Source organism: Euleptes europaea, chromosome 14 (genome assembly GCF_029931775.1).
Source record: "Euleptes europaea isolate rEulEur1 chromosome 14, rEulEur1.hap1, whole genome shotgun sequence".
NCBI classification, from domain to species: domain Eukaryota; kingdom Metazoa; phylum Chordata; class Lepidosauria; order Squamata; family Sphaerodactylidae; genus Euleptes; species Euleptes europaea.
The window spans coordinates 20,759,690-20,782,555 of record NC_079325.1 but is presented as its reverse complement, the minus strand read 5'-3'; the positions used below and the strand labels follow the sequence as shown (position 1 = coordinate 20,782,555).

The 22,866-nt window shown below is 44.1% G+C and overlaps 1 protein-coding gene across 1 annotated transcript in view; it reads right to left on the bottom strand.

Annotated features, from left to right (window-relative positions):
- Window positions 1–205: 205 nt before the first annotated feature.
- The window catches only part of KCNU1 (potassium calcium-activated channel subfamily U member 1), a 102,336-nt gene continuing 79,675 nt past the window's right edge, over window positions 206–22,866 (bottom strand). The window contains exons 23-27 of the mRNA XM_056860894.1: window positions 10,860–10,949; window positions 8,986–9,119; window positions 5,541–5,741; window positions 3,324–3,409; window positions 206–386 (exon numbers count right to left, since the gene is read on the bottom strand). Of these exons, the coding sequence (XP_056716872.1) occupies window positions 206–386; window positions 3,324–3,409; window positions 5,541–5,741; window positions 8,986–9,119; window positions 10,860–10,949 (692 nt within the window). The remainder of the gene's footprint in view (window positions 387–3,323; window positions 3,410–5,540; window positions 5,742–8,985; window positions 9,120–10,859; window positions 10,950–22,866) is intronic.

Below are 22,866 nucleotides of genomic sequence, written 5' to 3'. Positions count from 1 at the left end.
CCAATAATATCAGTATTGGTGACAGGCAAGGCACAAATCTCCCTACTCTACAGTATCCAAACTAACCCTGTACCACTGGATGAAATCTTTCTTTTTTGCACTTTTTAGATATTCTCCCTCCTCCTCTTCTTCCTTCTCTCCATTGTCATCTCAGGGGGGAAAAGGAATAGTCTTTATTTGTATGGAGATTTGATTAAAAAAAACATCAGAAAATCCCCCCTACAGTACTCAAGCCTGACCTCCGTCCCTTTGGTATAATATTTTCAACCACATCACTCAGGTGAGTCGCTGAAGTGTCAAATGGAACAAGGCAAAATAATAGATCAGAAGCGAAGATCTCCGAACTGCTGGATGGCCGAGAAATCACATACCTAATTTTTTCCATAAAGAATAAAGAAAGAGAAGAAAAAAGAAGAGACAAGAAGAAAAGAAAAAGTCAGCCATGTCAGAATAGGAAGATCCAAGGAGCTAGCTCTCAGTTAGCACAATTGAGCAAAACAAATGCTAAAGACCTAAATTTTTATACCCCCAAAAAAATGCAAAAAGGAAGGACTCACCCCATAAATACTCTTCAGATCTTTTGGCACCCTTTTTCTACAGCATCTCATGCTGTCTACTGCCATGAACGGTGCAAGTTAAAATATTCATCTGCAACTGATGGATTAGGACCTGCAACTGATTTCAGGTGGGGGCTGTACCAATGGCACAAGTATATTTTTCTTTGATGTTTCCTTTTTTCAAAGAAGGGCAGGTAACAGGGAGAGGGCACTCAATACTGTAGTCTTGCTAAAGATAAGCAGGACTCAGTTGGGTCTATGCTTGGAATCTTCTGGCAATCCCATGCAAGCCACTTGGAATGTAACAGCAGAGGAAACGATGGAGCATCAATACCAAATGGTAACAAAAGGCAAAGGGCTCAGTTCCTGAATCTTTAATTAATATAGGTCAAGGTAGTCCCCTGTGCAAGCACCAGGTCATTACTGAACTATGGGGTGATGTCACATCCCAACATTTACTAGGCAGACTATGTTTAAGGGGTGGTTTGCCATTGCCTTCCCCAGTCATCTACACTTTACCCCCAGCAAGCTGGGTACTCATTTTACCAACCTTGGAAGGATGGAAGGCTGAGTCAACCTTGAGCCGGCTACCTGAAACCGACTGGCAGCCGCCAGTCTTTTTCACTTTTATCATTTGCTGGCCTCCCCATCCTCCCCCAACCTGACTTGGGGGCCCACTGTTGACCAGGCCTGTCTAGTGGCTGTGAATGGAAAGAAATGTTTTAATGTAAAATGAAGAATGAGTTTTAAAGTATGTTTTAATGTAAGTTTTAACTAATGTTTTATGATTATGTTGTGAGCCTGGCTTGCTGGAAATGAGGTTGAGATAGAAATGCAATAAAGAAAGAAAGAAAGAAAGAAAGAAAGAAAGAAAGAAAGAAAGAAAGAAAGAAAGAAAGAAAGAAAGAAAGAAAGAAAGGAAGGAAGGAAGGAAGGAAGGAAGGAAGGAAGGAAGGAAGGAAGGAAGGAAGGGAAATGGACATAAAAAAACCCTGAAGTAAGTCCATGTTGCAGTTTGGGCTTTAACAAAAGTCATAGATTCATAGAGTTGGAAGGTACATCTAGGGTCATCTAGTCCAACCCCCTACACAATGCAGGAAATTCATAACTACCTCTCCCCAACACCCCCAGTGACCCCCTACTCCACGGCCAGAAGATGGCCAAGATGCCCTCCCTCTCATCATCTGCTTAAGGTCATAGAATCAGCATTGCTGACAAATGGCCATCTAACCTCTTCTTAAAAACCTCCAGGGAAGGAGAGCTTACCACCTCACGAGGAAGCCTGTTCCACTGAGGAACCGCTCTAACTGTTAGAGGAACCGCTCTGTCTGAAAAAAAAACTGAAGCTGACCAAGTTAAATGACTCCTTGAACTGGCTGTATTGAACAGCACTTTACTGTTGTGAGATATCAAAGGAAAACAAGCCTAGGCTGGGGAGCAGCATCATGGTTTATGAGCAACAGAGATATTTGTGATCGTGAAATTAATGTCGGTGGAAAGTGCTGCCAAGTCGCAGCTAACTTATGACCAACCTTCATGGGGTTTTCAAGGTAAGAGACAAACAGAGGTGGTTTGCTGTTGCCTGCCTCTGGACTTCCTTGGTGGTCTTCCATCCAAATACTAACCAGGTCCAGATAGGGTTCAGATTGCGCGAAATAATGGTATCTCTTTACTCTGCTCTGGTTAGACCTCACCTAGAGTATTGTGTTCAGTTTGGGGCACCACAATTTAAGAAGGATGTTGACAAGCTGGAATGTGTCCAGAAAAGGGCTACAAAGATGGTGAGGGGTCTGGAGACCAAGTCCTATGAGGAAAGTTTGAAGGAGCTGGGTATAGCTGGTTTAGCCTGAAGAGGAGAGGACTGAGAGGGGATATGATAACCATCTTCAAGTACTTGAAGGGCTGTCATATGGAGGATGGTGCCAAGTTGTGTTCTGTTGCCCCAGAAAGTCGGATCAGAACCAACAGGTTGAAATTAAATCAAAAGAGTTTCCGTCTAGACATTAGGAAGAATTTTCTAACACTTAGAGCGGTTCCTCAGTGGAACAGACTTCCTCGAGAGGTGGTAAGCTCTCCTTCCCTGGAGGTTTTTAAGCAGAGACTAGATGGCCATCTGTCAGCAATGCTGATTCTATGACCTTGGGCAGTTCATGGGAGGGAGGGCATCTTGGCCATCTTTTGGGCATGGAGTAGAGTAGGGGTCAATGGGTGTGTGAGGGGGGGAGGTAGTTGTGAGTTTCCTGCATTGTGCAGGGGGTTGGACTAGATGACCCTGGTGGTACCTTCCAACTCTATGATTCTATGATTCAGGGCAGACCCTAATTAGCTTCAAAGAGCTGATGAGATTAGGCTAGCCTGAGCCATCTAGGTCAGGGCATAGCACAGTTCAAAACATGGACACACCATTCTAAGGCTACTGACTTCAATTGATTTAGATGAAGGTAACTCTGTTTAACAGTTGCCAATCAGTCAGTGGTAGTGGTGCAGACTTCACAGATATCAGTAATTGCTAGGGAATGCCCTAAACAAACAAACAAACAAACAACAGTATTTTGCACAACTACGATACAAAACGGAGTCTTATCAAGACTGAAAGGTATCAAAGGTTATTCCTGTTCTTTCATTTAATAATTTCCTTTAAATACACTATACATATTTGATATCCACCCAGACTAGTGAACTACAGTATTTTGACTACTAGTAACTAGTCTAGATCTGTATGGGAAGTTTGAATTGCAGTATACTTTCCTATTTTCAGCTGAATTGTATCCCTCCTCTAATACACGATAAAGACCAAAGCAAATGATCCCAAACATGTCAAGTGCTTTACAGTACATATCTCCAAAGAAGATCTGTAGGGAAGAAGAAAAAAACAACCAAAAAAACTAGCTCACCATCCACATGGTTTGATCAGTAGGGTTGCCAGCTCAGGGTAGAGAAATACCTGGAGATTGTTGGGGTAGAGCCTGAGGAGGGTGGGCTTTGGGGAGGGGAGGGACTTCAATGCAGTCCAATTGCCAAAGCAGCCATTTTCTCCAGGGCAACTGATTTATATCACCTGGAGATCAGTTGTAATAGCAGGAGATCTCTAGCTAGTGCCTGGAGGTTGGAAACCCTATTGATCAGTGAAATACCAATTGGGGCCTGTGGTTTAAATCAGCAGTTTTTTAATTTCTTGTTGGCTGTGATTTGACATCAAATACCTCTTTCCGTTCCTGCCTTTCACCAAAGCAGATCATCATCACACATGATGAAAACCACTATTTTCTGCTTTGTGTTTATTTATTTCAAAATTAATATCAGAAAATACTGCACTTTTAATTTTTTTAAATGTATATTGAGCTCATGTTGTCCTGAATGTTTAGAGCTAATGTATAAAATACATACAGAATTCAGCTGCAAGCAACCAAGCAAAAGCAAACAAAATAAAATGCCGCATTGTGAGAAAAGTGGAAAAGATACAAAAACATTGAAAAAATAATTAAATGAAATATGATGACTCATTCATATATTTCTGTTTCTGACCCTCCATGGGATATGTGAATGGTCCCCATTTCATTTCTTGTAATATTTGTTTATATTTGAATAGGCCTTTGTTACTGTTTTTATAGATTCCTTTGTACTTGGTCCACATTTATGGTATTTATTAATTGGAATTTACATGCATAATGTACACCATTACATGTATTCTTCATCTAATTTCCAACTTGGTCTTGGCATGCAGATCAAAAATCCACACAATGGGGACATGGGAATTGTCTAGCTGTTTCTGTAAACCTTGGTGATTTCACATTTCTCATCCAAACTGTTCAGTCCAAAACTCCCAATTTTGACTTTGATATCACTTTTTTCTTGTGCAACTCAAATCCATGATTAAAAAAAACAAAACCATACCATTTTCTGTTCTGTTACACCAGATTTCTTTCCCCAAATATACAAATTCTTCAGCTGTATTTGTTTGTCAGTAAGTCAGCAATATATGTTATATGGGGCTTGAAGGAAAGTGAATACTCTACTCCTGGCTGCTGGTCTCTGCTTCTTCCACCCTTTCTCCCACTTCTTGAAACTGGCCATTTATGCATGACTGTTTCCTCGCAGTCACCTTGCCGACTACTTTGGAGCTTTGCCTTGGTTATGCTTGCATTTTCCGACTGTCAGAGGTGGCCTCACTCTCCCCTCAGGTTTCTGCACGTTTTGCCCACATTTTCTGGATTCATGTTTAGCCAGCAGCCAGAAAACATTATTGAAACACACGGGGAGAGTGAGGTGACCTCTAACGGTCAGAAAATGCATGCATAATCAAAGCAAAGCCCCAAAGTAGTCGGCAGAGTGACCGCGAGGAAACAGCTATGCATAAATGGCCATTGGAGGGCTGCTGACTGAGACGAGCTGATGTAGGAGTAACCTGGAGCTGATTAAGAGTAATAGGAAGTTTGAGTGGTAAAAGGCCCATTGCGATGCGGCACTTCCGGGTGTAAAACGCATTGCAAGTTGCCGTTTACCACTCAAACTCCCAGTTCGAGTGGTAAAAGGCCCCTTGCAATGCAGTGCTTCAAGGTGTAAACCAGAAGTGACATGCTGCCGCAGGTAAGCACTCGTGCACATGTTGCCAGCTGACCCTCAGCAGGTCGGCAGGCAAGCAGGTGGATTGGCGGGGGTTTGCCCGCCACCACCTGGCACTTGGCAACCCTACCCCCATATTCGATGAGGTTCATCTGACCCTTGTTGACTCAGCTAAGAGTCTTGGGGTTACACTGCACCCAGGATTATTGCTGGAGAAAGAAGGTAATTCAGTTGCAAAAAATGTTTTCTTCCATCTCCATTTAGTCAAGGTGATGGCTCTGAACTTTGACTCAGCCAATCTGGCCACATGGATTCATGCCACTGTAACCTTGAGGAATTTCGGCCTTAAAGCCTTCTTCAGTGGTCTGTATACATACAGTTCTGAATACACCTATTCCATTATACATTAATATAACTCACCAGGACTCCATCTAGTAAATCTGGATTATCTGTTACTGGTAATAGTGCAAGCTTGCACCTGTTTCTAGGAGCAAATTGTGTTATGTTGCTACAACTGCCATTCAGTGAAGTCTCCACTGCTAGATATTCTTCCAGTTGTTGGCTGGTTCCACCAGTAACCAGAGTCTGGAGCAAAGCCAACACATGATGGTTATAGTAGGCCTGCAATGGAAGGGGACAGTAAACAGAAAAGCTCATCTGTCGATAAAACTCTACAGTATCATAGACAATTCATGACAAACCCCTTTGCAAATGAAACAGCGGAGCAGGCATCTGGTATGCATTCTTGAACTTGAACAGTTTTCATGGGATACCAAGCGTACTTCTTTGGTCTAGTGGTCACCCTACACAAACTGGATCTTGCTGACACCTCAGATCCTACAATGCAGCCAATTTCATAGTAGGGGAACTTCGGTAATGATGGAAAACCCAGTTTCCAGATTATTTCACTGCCATTGAGGAATATGGAACCCCTGATAAGCTTTTTAGGAGGTCTAAGATTCCTCAGAACTAGGGCTGGGTCAGGAATAGGGTTGCCAACCTCCAGGTAATCGTAAGAAAGAACAGTAGCTTTCATTACCACATAGGGTTTCTTTGTATTTAACCTCCAGGTAATCGCTGGAGATCTCCTGCTATTACAACTGATCTCCAGCCGACAGAGAGCAGTTCACCTGGAGAAAATGGCCACTTTGACAATTGGTCTATATGACATTGAAGTCCCTCCCCTCCCCAAACCCCGCTCTCCTCAGGCTCTCCCCTAAAAACCTCCCACTGGTATCGAAGACGGACCTGGCAACCCTAGTCGGGAAATAACAGGAGTTTTGGGGAGTAGAGCCTGGGGAGGGCGGAGTCTAGGGAGAGGAGAAGCCTCAGAAGGGAATGATACCATAGAATCCACCCTCCAAGCAGAAATCTCCAGGCCCCACCAGGAGGTTGGCAACGCTGGACCTTGTCAATTGTCTGATTGCCAAACTCCAGGTGGGACCTGGAAATCTTCCAGAACTGGAACTCAACTCCAGTTCCCCTGGATAAAATGGGTGCTTTGGAGGGTGTATTCTATGACATTATACCTCCCTGAGGCCCCTCCCTACCCATACCCCTCCCCAGGCTCCATCACCAAATCGCCAGAATTTTCCAACCCAGAGTTGGCAACTGTAGTGGGTCAGTGCAAGATAGGGTTGCCAAATCTAGTTTGGGATATACCTAGATATTTGGGGTACAGCCTGAGGCGGGTGGGGTTTGGGGAGGGGAGGGACTTCAATGGGATATAATGCCATAGAATCCACATTCCAAAGGGGCCATTTTCTCCAGTTGAACTGATCTCTGTCACTTGGAGATCAGTCATAATGGTGGGAGAGCTCCAGCCACCACCTGGAGGTTGGCAACCCTAATGCAAGAGCATGTTCTCACTCCCCCTGTGTGTGTGTGTGTGTGTGTGTGTGTGTTAATTGCTGTTAATCAGGTTGCCAACCTCCAGGTAGTAACTGGAGATCTCCTGCTATAACAACTGATCTCCAGCCAATAGAGATCAGTTCAACGGAAGAAAATGGCCGCTTTGGAAATTGGACTCTGTGGTACTGAAGTCCCTCCACTCCCCAAACACTGCCCTCCTCAGGCTCTGTCCCAACAATCTCCCACCAGTGGTGAAGAGGGACCTGCCAACCCTAGCTGTCAAGTCACGTCTGACTCATGGTGACCCTATGAATCAATGTCCTCCAAAACGTCCTATTGTTAACCTCCTTGCTCAGGTCTTGCAAACTGTACTTGTGCTGATTTCAATATGCATGTCATCTGCAGTATATGTGTGTAACAGAGAGAATATGGGTAGGCCCAGTGGGATTTTTTCCCCTGCAGCCCTGTGATGGTTCTTAGCAGTCCCAAGTACAAATAAGGTAAATGGTGTGAAATCTTTGAATCACTCCAGTCACTGAAATCACTTTGTGAACATCTAGGAAGTTTCACAAATATTTCACTCTAACACTGTTAGAGCCCTCTTCTGTCATTTAAAGGAGTTATTGAACACATGAACACCTGAAGCTGCCTTCTACTGAATCAGACCCTTGGTCCATCAAAGTCAGTATTGTCTACTTTGACTGGCAGCTGCTCACCAGGGTCTCAGGCAGAGATCTTTCACATCACCTGCTTGCCTGGTCCCTTTAACTGGAGATGCCGAGGATTGAACCTGGGACCTTCTGCATGCCAAGCAGATGCTCTATCACTGAGCCACAGTCCCTCCCCTATTATGTGCTATAAGGGTTATCTTCCTCAGAAGGGAAGAGCACTTTATATGCTTAGCTGAGGGGTGCTGAGCTCTTTAGCATCTCTCCACACTTTTTTTGACTTCAAAAGGATTGCATTTCCATACTTGGATGAATTAATAGGATTTGTGTGCCACCTGCATTCTGTGCTTTATTTGCTGAGGTACACACTGTTGGAGTTTGCAAAGTGAAAAGAAAGACAACTAAGTTGAGAATGAATGAGAAAAAAATGTTCGTAGAAGGATGTTTGCATGGCATGTAAGATTTCAGTGTATTCCACACAAGGTTAAAGATGCTTCCAAAATTTTGTTCACTCAAGGATCTCCCTGGATTTGGCCATCCAAATTTCCTGATCTGGGTTCCAACGTGGAACCGAAACATTAAAAATTCTCTGTCAGTCCTTTTTTAAAATTTCTGAATGTCGGTCAGAATTGCTACGCATGCACAGTTGGTCACAGGTTTCTGTTCTTCTGTCTTTCCCCCAGTTCTGTATTACTAATGTGGACATGCACACTGATGAAGAGCACATTCCTGAAGGGGGGGAGGTTAAGCTCCTTAGGAGCCAGCGTGACCACATTCCGGCGTAGGTACCACCTTATTACGGATTAAGGTTGCACCTACTCTGGTGTATGGGAAACTTGGCGGTGTCCAGGCGCCGCCAGCCCGCGCCGCCAGCCCCTGCCACCAGTGCAGCCATGCCAGAAAGGCTTTCCCAGTAGGGAAAGCCCATGCTGGCATTGTGGGGGGGGGCATTCCCGGGGTGTTCCTGGGGTGGAGCTGCCCTTAGGCAGGTTCCACAACCCTTTTGCCCTGGGAATGCCTCCTTGCGCAGTGGCAGGGCTGTGCCACCTTTTTTTGGTGGCACAGCCCTGTTGATGGCATTGTAGGGTTACCAACCTCCAGGTAGTAGCTGGAGATCTCCTGCTATTACAACTGACCTCCAGCCGATAGAGCTCAGTTCACCTGGAGAAAATGGCCACTTTGGCAATTGGACTCTATGGCATTGAAGCCCTCCCCGAACCCCGCCCTCCTCTGGCTCCGCCCCAAAAACCTGGCAACCCTAAGGCAATGGGAAATTTCCCCCTTGTTCTCCATTTTTAGTTGTAAAACCCCAGTTTTGCTTTATGTCTGAACAGCGTATGACTTACAGTGCACAGCAGAGAATTCAGAAAGCTGTCAGAGAACACCGTTCCTTTGCAAAAATGTGTGATGTGCTGGTTGTGAAAGTCCCCTGCATTTCCCTCAATGTTCTGCTCAAAGAACTGTGCATTGGAAGCGACTTCTGTAGGAGGAGAGAAAGCAAAACTCCATTTCTGACAAACGCAGGGGCTTCCCACAATTCATGGAAATTTATCAGTAACACAACGCATTCTGCAATGTGCAGGGCCTACGGCTGTAAAAGAATGATGAGAACAGCGATGTATTCACAGAGGGGAGTTGTTTATTTTAATTAACTTGCACGAACGCATTCTATCTAGTTAGCACAATTTTATCCTGGCCTTCCTCCAAGGAGCTTAGAGAGGCATACATGGCCCACCTTGCCTTTTTTTTTAATCTTCACAACAATCCTATGAGGTAGTTAGGCTGAGGGAGTGACTGGCCTACTGTCACCCAGGGAACTTCATGAAAGGATGGGGGAGTTAAACCTGGGTCTCCCAGATCTTAGTCCAACTCTTTAACTGTACTGGCTCAAATTAAGGCCAAGGAATGAAGGTTAATTAAGAAACTAGCTGTCGTAATAATACACTGCAAGCCAAATTCACAAGCGAACTAGACAGTGGCAATTGCTCAGAGGCCCAGGGGCCATTTTGACCTTATGCCTTATTTGCTAAGTCAAAGTTAAAGTATTAAGACCACAGTCTTCACTCATTCGAAACAACTAAGGACTCTGGGTAACACAATTCTACAGCAAGCACAAGACCTGGTTAGCATTAGTGATGAGGAAAATCACCACAGAGTGACTTTGCGCATTTTTCCTCCACATAGGCCAGAGGTCTTGTAAAAGTCCCTTGTGGAGATGAACTCCCCCCCCCCCGCCCTCAGCATTTCAGTTAACAGTCACATAAAAATGCAGATTCACAGGTTTTCCAGTCATTGCCATTTTGGCAGTTCAACCAGTTGACATCATAAGAGAAGCTTCTCTTCCTTACCCAGCATCAGCCTGCTACTGGGAACCCAACAAAGTGCTGGTTCTTAGGCTATCTGCAAGGTGAATAAGGATGCCCTTTATTATTTCTCTTGGTTTTTATAAGTTGGCATTGGGAGAATCTAGGGATAACAAGTTGCCGGCTTTGGTGCGCAACCTTCTGCCCCCCTCAAGCCTTCAGCACCTGCTGTTGCTCGAAAAGTGAGGGTGAAACAACATTGCACTATGCCATTTCTGCCAGTGTCCATGCACCGCTAAGCTTCCCTAATGAGCATGGCAGTATAAGAAATATACTATGAAATAGTACAGAATGAAAACTCCAATCAAAAATGCCTCTTTCTCTTGTCTTAGTATGCTGGAAGCTGTTTGCTGCCCCAGAGCCACTTAAATTGGGGGACGGCTCCTTAGGCTGAAGGAAGGCTTCAAACTTTGCTGAGTTACTTGGTTGGATACAGTCCATTACGCGTCTGATCTGTCATTTTTACTACTGCTGTGGACAAAAGGAGAGATGGTGGAGTACCAAAAAGCTCCAAGGGTGCACTGAGGGGATCAGAAGGGCCTCAAACGTTTAAAAGCACTTCCCAGCTTCCATGCAAATGTGCTCACCCTTTTAAAAGTCTTTCCAAGATGGAAAACAAGAGAGATGTTTTAGTTTCATGCTGGGCCTTTGTGACACTTTGCTATCGTTCTTCTCCCAATAAACTATCCCGACTCTTTCGAAGCCACTGAATTAGCATTTAAGTCAAACCTTTTAATGTTCCTTGGACACGGCACACTGTCACGTTCTGTCTCTGCATTGTAAAGAGGGCTAGGAGTAAATAAATAATGCAGCAGGCATAACGCTTTGGTGAGAAAGGCTCCCGAAGAAAGACTTACTCAGCTCGGTGATGATGGGGATACTTTTAAAAGGAAGCTGTGGCAATTGATTCTCCACCAAGCCTCTGCTAACTCCCAATGACATACCAGCTGTCAGCATGAGGGGGAGAGAGAAAAGTAAAGTCAGGAATTAAATGAATAGATTTGGAGTTTGCAGGCAACTAGGAATGTTTCAAAGATACATTTAATCTGAATTTCTCCTTGGAGTTTAGTGCTTTGAAATACCTTGCTTTTTTTGGGAAGGGGAGCCAATGCATTGTTTGTGTAAAGTCCCATTGAATCTCAGGCCTTTTATTCAGAGACGTTTTCCTGCGGACACCCTCCGACTGCTTCGGGGCTTCCGTTTGATTATACATGCCTTTCCTGCCTGTCAGAGGTCGCCTCGCTCTCCCCGTATGTTTTGCCCAAGTTTTCCAGATGCTGTTTTAGCCAGAATCTGGAAAATGTGGGCAAAACGTGTGGGGAGAGCGAGGCGACCTCTGACGGGTGGAAACAGCATGCATAATCAAAAGGAAGCCCGAAGCAGTCGGCGGGGGGTGACGGTAGAATCAGTCCCTGCATAAAAGGCCACAGTGACTTATTGTGACCACAGCAAGAGGCTTTCAAGGAAGTGAGAAGCAGAAGTGGTTAGCCATTGCCCTCCTCTGCAAAGTATTCCTTGGTGGTCTCCCTTCTAAGTACTGACCCAGCTTAGCTTCTGAGATCTGATGAGGTCAGGCTATGCCATGCTGCCTTCCATCCCAGCCAATGCATTAGGAATTTTCTATTGTTCTATTCCCCCACCCCAGTTTTCATACAGTGCATTGCATGTCCCAACTGTTATTTATTTCAGTTCATATTCATCTCCCTTCCCATGTTACTAGTGTGTACATGGGCAGTGATAAAACACCACAAAAAAACATTCCTGATGTGATTGTTCATATAGATGTATCACCATTCTTTTTGGGTGTTGTTGGATTCATTCACTGGAATGAGGGTAGCCATCCAAATGCTGGCAACTGGCAGGAAACTGTGAGGGGCTGGGACAATGAAATCAATGTCATGCTGACACTGTAACATCACTTCCAGCACAAACCCAGATGTAACATCACCACTTTGGGGTGAGGGTAAAGGATTCACCCCAAACGCTATGGATTTGGGATTAATCGTAGATGCAGTCACTTCTGGGTAGCACTGGAAGTGATGTTGCAATGCCAGTGTGATACCACCCCTTCCCATTTTGCTCCCACTGCTACATGGGTCAGCAACAGGAGCCTGGGGTGGGCGGGAGGGTGGAATGGAAGAAGGGTTGCCAGGTCCCTCTTCGCCACTGGCAGGAGACTTTTAGGATGAAGCCTGAGGAGGGCGGGGTTTGGGGAGGCGAGGGACTTCAATGCCATAGAGTCCAATTGCCAAAGCTGCCATTTTCTCCAGGTGAATGGATCTCTATCGGCTGGGGATTAGTTGTAATAACAAGAGATCTCCAGCTAGTACCTGGAGGTTGGCAACCCTAAATGGGAGGTTTCCTGTGAGACCTAGTACCCCAACTGGAGTTAGGGTGGCCAAGTGCCAGGTGGCGGCGGGCAAACCCCTGCTAATCCAACTGGTTGCCCGCTGCCTAAGTGAGGGTCGGTGGGCAACGCGTGCATGAGCACCTGCCTGAGGCACCACGGCACTTCCTGTTTACACCTGGAAGCACCGCATCGCAAGCGCCGCATTGCATCGCAAGCGCCGCATCGCATCGCAAACTCCCAGCTTGAGTGGTAAAGGCCCCGTTGCTATGCAGCACTTCTGGGTGTAAACCAGAAGTGCCGCGAATGCGTTGGCACAGCCACGATCTCACTCACCTCCACCTGAAAATCCTCCCACCGGAGCAGAGGAGGGACCTGGTAAGCCTCCTGGTAAGCCGGAGCAGAGTTCATGTATGCATCAGTAAAAGACAGAGTGAAAAGAGTCCTGAGGTAGTCATACCCATGACTACGTTTGTGTATAAAATTACTTAATCAAAGCAAATGTCTGCCTTGTTAATGTGAGAGGGGAAAGGTGCAAATGATCAGAAGGAATGGAATGCGGCAGCAAGCTATGAATTATCTGGAAGTAATATTAAAACCATCCTCGTTAAACCAGAGTTAAGGAGCTGTGGAACTCAGAAATTCCAGAATGATAAAGAAATAAAACTGGAAGTATCTGTTCAGCTTAAAAAAAAAACTAAAAAAACGCTTAGTGTAAGTTGAACAAAGAGTGCCTGTGCAGTCCTAAGAACTCTTTCCTGGGAGTAAGCTCTACTGAATAGACCTGAGCAGGATTCTGAGTTAACCTTCTTGGGATTGCTCCCTATATTCTCTAACATTTCACGGATTAAATATATGTTTGTAACACTCCAGTTCTCCTATTGAGAATCCCTGCCTGAACTCTGCCTCCATTATTAGACATTGCTTTACTTTATCTTCTGTATGCTATGCCGATTCATTCTGAAATAGCTCTTCTGCTGATTTAAATGCCAAGAAAGCGAATCAGCGATGGTTCTTTTGGTTAAAGAGATACTTAAAGAAAACCTAATTGTCCTACACTGGTTCAGAATAGCAGCTTCAGTGTGCGAAATGGCAGCCTGTGTAGTGCATCAATGTTCATGCCTTTATTTTCATGCACATGAATAAACATACATTTGTAATATCATTTAGGGAATTCTGTTTATTAGAATCAAGGTTACTACTTCTATTCACTTGAAGCAAGGTTCACCTTCTTACCTACTGACACAATGTTTAGATACTTTTGATTCTGCTTAGATACCAGGGATCCTGGTTTGCATGTGGAAGATCCAAGATTCAAAGTAATGATAAGGAGATTTTCTCCACTATGGCCTTTTATGCAGGAACGTTTCCCTGAGGTCACCTCCATTGACTGCTTCGGGGTTTCCTTTTGATTATGCATGCCTTCCCTGCCCGTCAGAGGTTGCCTTGCTCTCCCCATGCATTTTGCCTGTGTTTTCCAGATTCAGGGCTAATAAAAAAGGAAGCCCCGAAGCAGTCGGTGGGGGTAACAGCAGGGAAATGTCCCTGCACAAAATGCCTATTCTAATATTATCTTGCACATTGGTAAGACTTCACAAAAAAAAAAAAAAATTCTTACCAGCGTGGTGTAATGGTTAAGAATGATGGTTTGGAGCGGTGGACTCTGATCTGGAGAACCGGGTTTGATTCCCTACTCCTCCACATGAGCGGCGGATGTTAATCTTGTGGACTGGATTTGTTTCCCCACTCCTACACATGAAGCCAGCTGGGTGACCTTGGGCTAGTCACACTTTCTCAGCCCCACCTACCTCACAGGGTGTCTGTTGTGGAGAGGGGAAGGGAAGGTGATTGTAAGTCAGTTTGATTCTTCCTTAAGTGGTAGATAAAGTTGGCATATAAAAACCAACTCTTCTTACTTTTTCCCGGTGTTTAATCTATGCACACATGCCAGGGAACAAAGACGCAACAAAACATGCATGTAGAGTGTTCAGGACAAAGTTCAGAAATGAAAACTACAGAGAATCTTTGCTGCCTCCAGTTCCATTTGAGAAACAACACAGGTAGTCTAGAACTGAAAAATCTAGGGCTAAATTCAGACAAGGAAAATTTTGCAGAAGGGGAAGATACTGGGGAAGACCTTTCTCTTCCTGAGATACTGAAGAGCAACTGCTCATTGGAGTAGGTATTACTGAGCTAGGTGAACTTGGTAGAAGGCAGTTCCTATGCCCTGAGAAAGGTTTTAAAACATTCCCGAAAGGAACAAAATATAGGAGCAAAACAAGATTGACCAAGGGCAGACCATATTTTCTAGTACTACCACTACTAGTTTCTATTTTCTATTAACTAGCATGGGGGCCATGGAAGGGAGGCAACATGGTATAGCCTAGGGTTGCCAGCTCTGGGTTGGGAAACACCTGGAGATTTTGGGGGTGAGCCTGAGGAGGGCAGAGTTTCGGGAGGGACTTCAATGCCATAGAGCCCAATTGCTAAAGCTGCCATTTTCTCCAGGCGAACTGATCTCATTCTCTATCAGCTGGAGATCAGTTGTAATAGCAGGAGATTTCCAGCTAGTACCTGGAGGTTGGCAATCCTAGTATAGCCCAATTTCATCAATTTTGGAAGCTAAGCAGGGTGGATAGTACTACTTGGAAGGGAGACCATCAAGGAAGCCTCTGCAGAGGAAAGCAATGGCAAACCACTTCTGCTTCTCACTTACCTTAAAAGCTCTTTACTGGAGTCACCATAAGTCAGTTGTGACTTGAGAGCACTTACAAACATAGCACAATCATATCTTCCCTGCTCCATTCCTTTATTATTTGGAATGTTTACTGGGAAGGATTTCTTATCAGAGGCATTGAAGAACAACAACTAGTTACAGTGGGCAATACAGGCCTAAATAAAACAACTGTCTCTCTAAGTATAAGGTAGCTTCATGTGTTCTTGAAAGATCTGGGCTGTGATATAGGGTAGTCCCCTGGCCACTGGCAGGAGATTACGGCGGAAGAGAAAGATTGCCAGATCCAGGTAGAGTTGCCAGGTCCCTCTTCACCACCAGCGAGCGATTTGGGGGGCAGGGCCTGCAGAGGGTGGGGTTTGGGGAGGGGAGGGACTTCAATGCCATAGAGTCCAATTGCCAAGGTGGCCATTTTCTCCAGGGGAATTGATCACTATCAGTTGGAGATAGGCTTGCCAGGCCCCGCAGCTCCATGCGGATGCTCTAGCGATACAGACCAAAACTGTATGGTTTCCATAGAGTTTCAGCCAAGGTTGCCAGAGTGTCCGCGTCTCTTCTGGGTAAACCCGGAAGTGATGTGCGCAGAGCGTGCGCACTGGCCCTCAGCTGGCCGGCGGGCAACCCAGTGGATTGGCAGGATTTTACCCGCCACCACAGGGCACCTGGCAACCCTAGCTGGAGATCAGTTGTAATAGCAGGAGATCTCCAGCTACTACCTGGAGGTTGGCAACCCAGGTTGGGAAATTCCTGAAGATTTGGGGATGGAACCTGGGGAGGACAGGGACCTCAGTGGGGTACAATGCCATAGAATCCACCCTCCAACGCATCCATTTTCTCCGGGGAAACTGGTCTCTATATTCTGGAGATGAATTGTAATTCTTCTGGGGGATCCCCAGGTCCCACCTGGAGGCTGGCATCCCTGCTGTGGAAATAGACTCAAAACTAAAGAGAACTAAAGAGAACCAATGCAAATTTGATTGATTGACATAATCTCTTCTGATTGCAGGATATCATGCGGAGTACGCATAGCATACTTTAAATAAACACCAGAAAGCAAGATTGAATCCCCCAGTTTTCAAATGAAGCTCAGGGCAGTATTTGGCACACTTAGTTCTCCCTCAAATATGCTAATGAAGAAAACAAGGTCACATTGCCAAGGTGGCAATAAATTGGATTAAAAATTGAATTGACTGCATAAGCAGGAATTTAGGTGGTATTAAACATGTTGGTGGGATATTCATGTCATACGATAAAGGAATTAGAAACTAGATCTTGGAGCACACACAGACAAACACAATCCTACAGAATACAGGAGGAAGTTTATGCAGCAGTTAATCCAATTTATATGTCAATGAGGCCTATAGTAGTCACTCAGCAAATTGTGAAAATGGACTGAAGAGATGAAAGTGTTTTAGACAGGCTTCGAAGAAGTTAGGAGAACAAGACAAAGAGATTCTGAGTACATTGGAAGGGAAAGTTTCAGCACTTGCCTAAGGTAATAGGAAGGACAAGACAACATGCTCAGTAAGGGGTAGAAGGTAATATGAAAAACCTGCGAAGAAGAAGAAGAAGAGTTGGATTTTATATGCCGACTTCCTCTGCCACTTAAGGAAGAATCAAACAGGCTTACAATCACCTTCCCATCCCCTCCCCACACAGACACCCTGTGAGATAGGTGAGGCCGAGAGAGCTGTGACTAGCCCAAGGTCACCCAGCTGGCTTCATGTGTAGGAGTGGAGAAACTAACCCAGTTCACCAAATTAGCATTCTCCGCTTATGTGGAGGAGTGGGGAATCAAACCCAGTTCTCCAGAGCAGAGTCCACCACTCCAAACCACCTCTCTTAATCACTACACCACGCTGGCTCCAGTCAGAGTAGACAATACTGACCTTGACAGACCAGTTGTTGGACTCACTATAAGTGTGAGGATTCCCAACCTTCCTGTGCGAACTCCATAAAATCACTTGCTCAGACTGTCATGCAGAAACAAGGAACTTTATTGGAAGCTTCAGGTAGTACAGGCCTTACACTGGTAAAGTTGCAAGTGAATACAGATTCACAAAGACAGAATTATAACCCCTACAGGGAAGCAGATGTCAAACGTATGTTATGGGAATCTACGAGATAATTGTGCATGGTACAAAACATCAAAGAACTCAGAGCTTGTTAGTACTATCTACCCACCAAGGCCATAGCTGGTGGAAGGGAGTCAGTGAGAGCAAGGGAGGGGTGTGGGAAGAGGGAAGAGACATTCCAACCTGGGGCCTGTCAGACGCTGCGCCTTAACCAAGGAAAGGCAAGAGGCCTGGACTGCTTTTACGAGTCCAGGGAGGGGGGGGGGGAAACATACAAGGCAAATGCCTTACCCAAGGCAAGGCGTACAGACCCTCACAATAAGCAAGCTTCATGTGCAGGAGGAAACAGCTGGGAAGAGAAGAGAGATGAGGGTGGAAAGAACCTGATAAAAGAGGGGAGAGGAAGTAAGGGAACTCTGGATGGAAGGAACTGGAAAATTGTATTGCTAATAGAAAAGGATAATGAAAAAGGGGCCAAAGTTGAATTAAAGGACTTGAAAACTGGGAAGAAGAGTTCAGGCTGTATTTGGCCTATAGCCATTTTTGTTACATTTTTTCACTATCTTGTGAATCTCTCGCTTGCTTCTGTCATATGGCTGCATCCTTCATACATAGTTTTAATTAAACCTTATACTCCCTTTAAGATAGCATTTTAGATAGCACAAACCCCTGGTAAGGTGAGAGAGGATGCATTTGTAGAGGTTGTTTTGGGTGGGGGGAGGACACTATTACACATACTGGAATTATTTCATATGGGGATATGTACCGGTATGTATTTTCTTTCCCATTACTGGATATTTAGTATCAAGCATCCAATTACTATTATTACTAGCTAAAGCTCCATCAAGTTTGATGAGTGAGGGGGAAAGGGGAGGGACGATCCTTTGAACAACTCAGCAGGATTGAGAATTCTCTTATCAATGCTCTTTAGTCATGATAACTAGGAGCAGATTCTCCATGCTCAAAGGCAGAGAGAGCACCTTTTATTATCAGCTGCTGGAGAAAGCTATCACCAACTTGATCTCTTTTTCTGCTGGACATCAGGTCAGCAATTCACACATCTGCTTGTCAGTTGAACTTAATGATGTTGTCTGAAACTATTAATTTCCACTGAAATTAGAGATGAGCAGATTCCCCCTATTGCTTCATTGTGCTAGAATTTCTCTTTGTACTGCTTTCCACTTCCCTTATTTCTCGGTGCTAAAATCAATTCCAGAACCAAAGCAATAATAATTTATTTGTTTCCATTCCCTCTGTTCATTTGCATATCTCTCCTTCAGCATTACTGATGCACATATACAGATTGATAAAACATTGCAAAAAAATCCCCCAAAACAAAAAACCCAGTGTTGATGTGATCACATATTTTGTGCAGTATTTTACTGATGCACTCCTATGAAATGGAGAAATGCAGCTCATAAGGAATCTTGACACACTTATATGTACCTTCCCATCAAGGTTGTTATTATTGTTATTGTTATTGCTCAATGTCTTATCAAATGGGTATGTATACATTATTGGGGGAAGACAACTGTAGGAATTAAATGTATTGAGAGCTAGGCAAACAGAATATGCCAACTGCATTTGCCAAGTTTCTATTAAAAAAAAAACAGAACAAAGAAAAATACCTAATGCATCAGTTTAATTTGGGAAAGAAGATAATTCAGAACTCTGACTCAATGAAGAAAATCAGTGAAGAGAATGAAAATATGAGGCTTGCTACAGAATAAATAGGGTTAGGATCAGGAGGTTAATGTACAACACCATTGCAGTCGCTCACTACAATTTAAAAGAGAGATTGATTTCAGTTTTTTCAGACGCTGTTGTGTCTAATTTGGACACATTGTCCTTATGTCAATATTTTTGTTCCCACATAGTACACAGCCCTATACCTGAAATCCCTCATCTGGGCAGGGTGCTATTACCAAAGATTACTTAATTGCATCTTACTACTGTATATTTGAATTGCAGGAGCATATTAAGTTGTCAGGTTTAATTACTGTTGTATGTTTAGATTATGCCACAGATTATTTAGTTCAGTACCTAGGTTTGCCAACCTGCTTGCGACGTAACATGACAGGGTACTAATTAGAGTGATGCAGAGAAATCTAAACTTCTCCATGATGGGAAACACTGCACTGAAGCATCTGCATGGATCCTCAGAAAACACTGCTTTTCAGTGGGTCTTCTAAATTATTAAACAAGGGTTTTGTTGACAGTCAAAGGCAAGTATTCTGGGACAAGGGGTTGTACGGTGGGCTTCCAATGAACCCTTATAAAATAGAATAGAAGGGGCAAATTCACTGAGGATAGGCCTTCCACTGGTAGGGTTGCCAGGTCCCTCTTCGCCACCGGTGGGAGGTTTTTGAGGTGGAGCCTGAGGAGGGCGGGGTTTGGGGAGGGGAGGGACTTCAATGCCATAGAGTCCCATTGCCAAACCAGCCATTTTCTCCAGGTGAACGGATCTCTGTCGGCTGGAGATCAGTTGTATTAGCAGGAGATCTCCAGCTAGTACCTGGAGGTTGGCAACCCTATCCACTGGCCATTAGACATGGTAGCTAGGAATGGATCCTCTGTGTGTACAAGTAGATTTCCTGCACTGCACTCCTCACACACTGGGGATGATTGCCACCATATTGATCTATTTGCCTGCTGACCTGCATCAACTTGACAGCTGCTCCAAGACACAGAATGCTAGGACGGGTGTGCCTTTGGTTTTAACCTGCTTTCCACCAACCACCTTTTCCTTTTTAGCTCCTCTCCTATTTGCATTTTCCCCCAGTAAGGCTCAATATTCCATTATCAGAGCAATAATGGAAAAGTAGTTGCAATGTCAGACTAGGATCTGGGAGCTCAGATGGGAATGCCAACTCTGTCTTGGAAGCTTGCTGGGTAAGGCCAGCAAGTCTGGCTTGGGAAATTCCTGGAGATTTGTGGGGGGGGGGGTGGCTGGGGAAGGGAAGGGCTTCAGCAGGGTATAATATCATAGAGTCCACTCTCCAAAGCAGCCATTTTCTCCAAGAAAAAAAATTGCTGTAGTCTGAAAATCAGTTATAATTCCTGGTGATTTTCAGGCCCCACCTAGAAGTCGGTAATCCTAACACGAGGTGACCTTGGGTCAGATATCTCAGCCCAATTTACCCACAAGCCTGTTGCTGTGAGGTTAAAATGGTGGCAGGGACAATTAACTAAAAACTGCTTTGGGAACCCAACAGGGGAGAAAAGTGAAATATAAATATTTAAGGAAAAAGAAGATGAGAGAGACAGAAGGAAACTGAGGGAACTGCACAGATAACAATATCAGAAGGGGTTTTCAGTGCCACTCAGCTGTGTATTAAATTAATTTTTAAATTGATTATATTTGATTGTATTTGTTTTATCAAATTGTAATTATGATGTTTTACATGATGTTAGCCACCCTTAGCCCGGTTCACTGGGGAAGGGTGGGATACAAATAAATTATATTATAATTATTATGTTCAGCCACTGTAGCGCAGTGTTTAGTGTTGTGCCATTCTGAGATCTGGAAGACACTGGTTCGAATCCCCACTCTGCCATGGAAGCTTGTTAGGTGACCTAGAGCTAGTCACATGCTCTCAGCCTAGCCTACCTCATAGGGTTGTTGTAAGGACAAAATAGAGGAGAGGGAAACTTTGTAAGGCACTTTGGGTCCCCATTGGGAAGAAAGGAATGCATAACTGAAGTCAGTCAGTCAGTTAGGGGAGGGGCTGTGGCTCAGTGATAGAGCATCTGCTTGATATGCAAAGGGTCCCAGGTTCAATCCCTGGCATCTCCAGTTATAGGAACCAGGCAAGTAGGTGATGTGAAAGACCCCTGCCTGAGACCCTGGAGAGCCGCTGCCAGTCTGAGTAGACAATACTGATTTTGATGGACTGAGGGTCTGATTCAGTATAAGGCAGCTTCATGTGTTCATCTGTTCAGTAAGCAAATACATAAGTAAATAATGCTTTGACACATTTAATTGCCCCTTCCAACCTCCATAATAGGCTCGCATTTCAAAATAAAGGTCTTATAATATGCTCACATTTCAAAATATAGGTATAATATTGGCCCCAGAAACATTCAGAGCATGTGTGAAGTATAGGATTTCCAACCTCAAGGTAGGACCTAGAGTTCTACTGGAATTTCAGTTGATCTCCAGACTTCCAGAGATCAGTTCCCCTGGATGAAATGGCAGCCTTAAAGGGCGGACTCTGTGGCATCACATTCCCTGTGAGCTCCTGCTCCACCCCAAACTCCACAGGTAACATCCCCACATCTCTAGGAATTTCCCAAGCCACTGTTGGCAACCGTGGGAGGAAGGATGCTTCCTGATTCCTTTTTGGTTAGGTTTTTGTTCTCCTTTTTTCATGACTAGTTTTGTACATTCATCTGACTTGTGTCTTCTTCATGTACATTTTCATGGACAATGTGCACAGCAATTATATGAGCAATATGCAACGATGCATTAATAAGTGAAACATGTTTATTGTGGAATACAACTGTACTGTGCAGTACAATTGTACAATCTTGTACATGTTCATGGACAACACATACAGTAATTATATGTGCAATATGTATATGATGCATTAATATATGTGTAGCACTAATCAATTGACCCACAATTGTGAGGGAAAATGTATATATTCATGGAAAAGACTTGAACCAGTGTGATCTAGTGGTTAGATGCCAGATGAGGATCAAGGAGATGCAGGTTCAAGTCCCAGAATGGCCATGAAGCCCACTAGGGTGATTGGGGGCTTATATCACCGGCAGGTGCTCTGAAGAGGGTCAGAATGTGGGGGGGAGGAGTAGATAGATAGAAAATAGCATGAAAATAAAACATTGTCACATTCCATTTACACAGTGGGTATTTAACTGAAGTGGGTATTTTACCTCAAAGCAGCGTGGATGATAAATTCAAAATCATTCCTAGTGGGGAAGCATTTTCTTGAATGTTTGAACTACCCCTCAGTTGTAATACAGTTTGAAACTTTGAAAAACACAACCTGTTATTATTGTCTCTGAAATGCAGACCTAACATTTCATGATGTGTATATATATATTTAATTATTCAAGGGAGTTGCATTCTAAGCCTGCATCACAGTCATGACAAAAAAATGCAGTTTTGGCAAAGTTTTTGATGTGAAACAAAGAGACTTTATCTAGTGTTGCAAAGTTTAAAATAACAACTGAATGGGAACAGCAGGGTGGCAGTATGTCAAAACAACTCAAAAATGGGTCTGTCAGCAACTGAGAAGCATTGTGTTTAAAAGGCAGGTTTTTTAATTGTCTTTATTTTTTTAAAAAAACAGACAAGCAACTTCACAGCCGAATCAAAAACATATTAAATCTTTTCCTGTAGCTCACAGAACTATTATGCTGTATTCAGCACTCAGTGATCAACTTTATTGCATTTGATCCCCTTTACATCATGGTTAGCCTTCTCTGTGGGTAATGTTACAAAATAATGTTCCATAACTTTTTCCCCTTCAGAAAAGCTTGGCTTGGGAGGAACTAATGGGGTGTATGAAAGGCTGAGGAAGAGGAAAGTACTTGTGTGTGTGTGTGTGTGTGTGTGTGTGTGTGTGAGCACACATGGACATTTTACATGACTCATAGAACACTTGCAAAAGTCGTGTGGGTAATTTTAAGTTATTGTTTTTTAAAGTCACAGTTTGAGGATTTTCTCTGTCATGCTTGTGTGC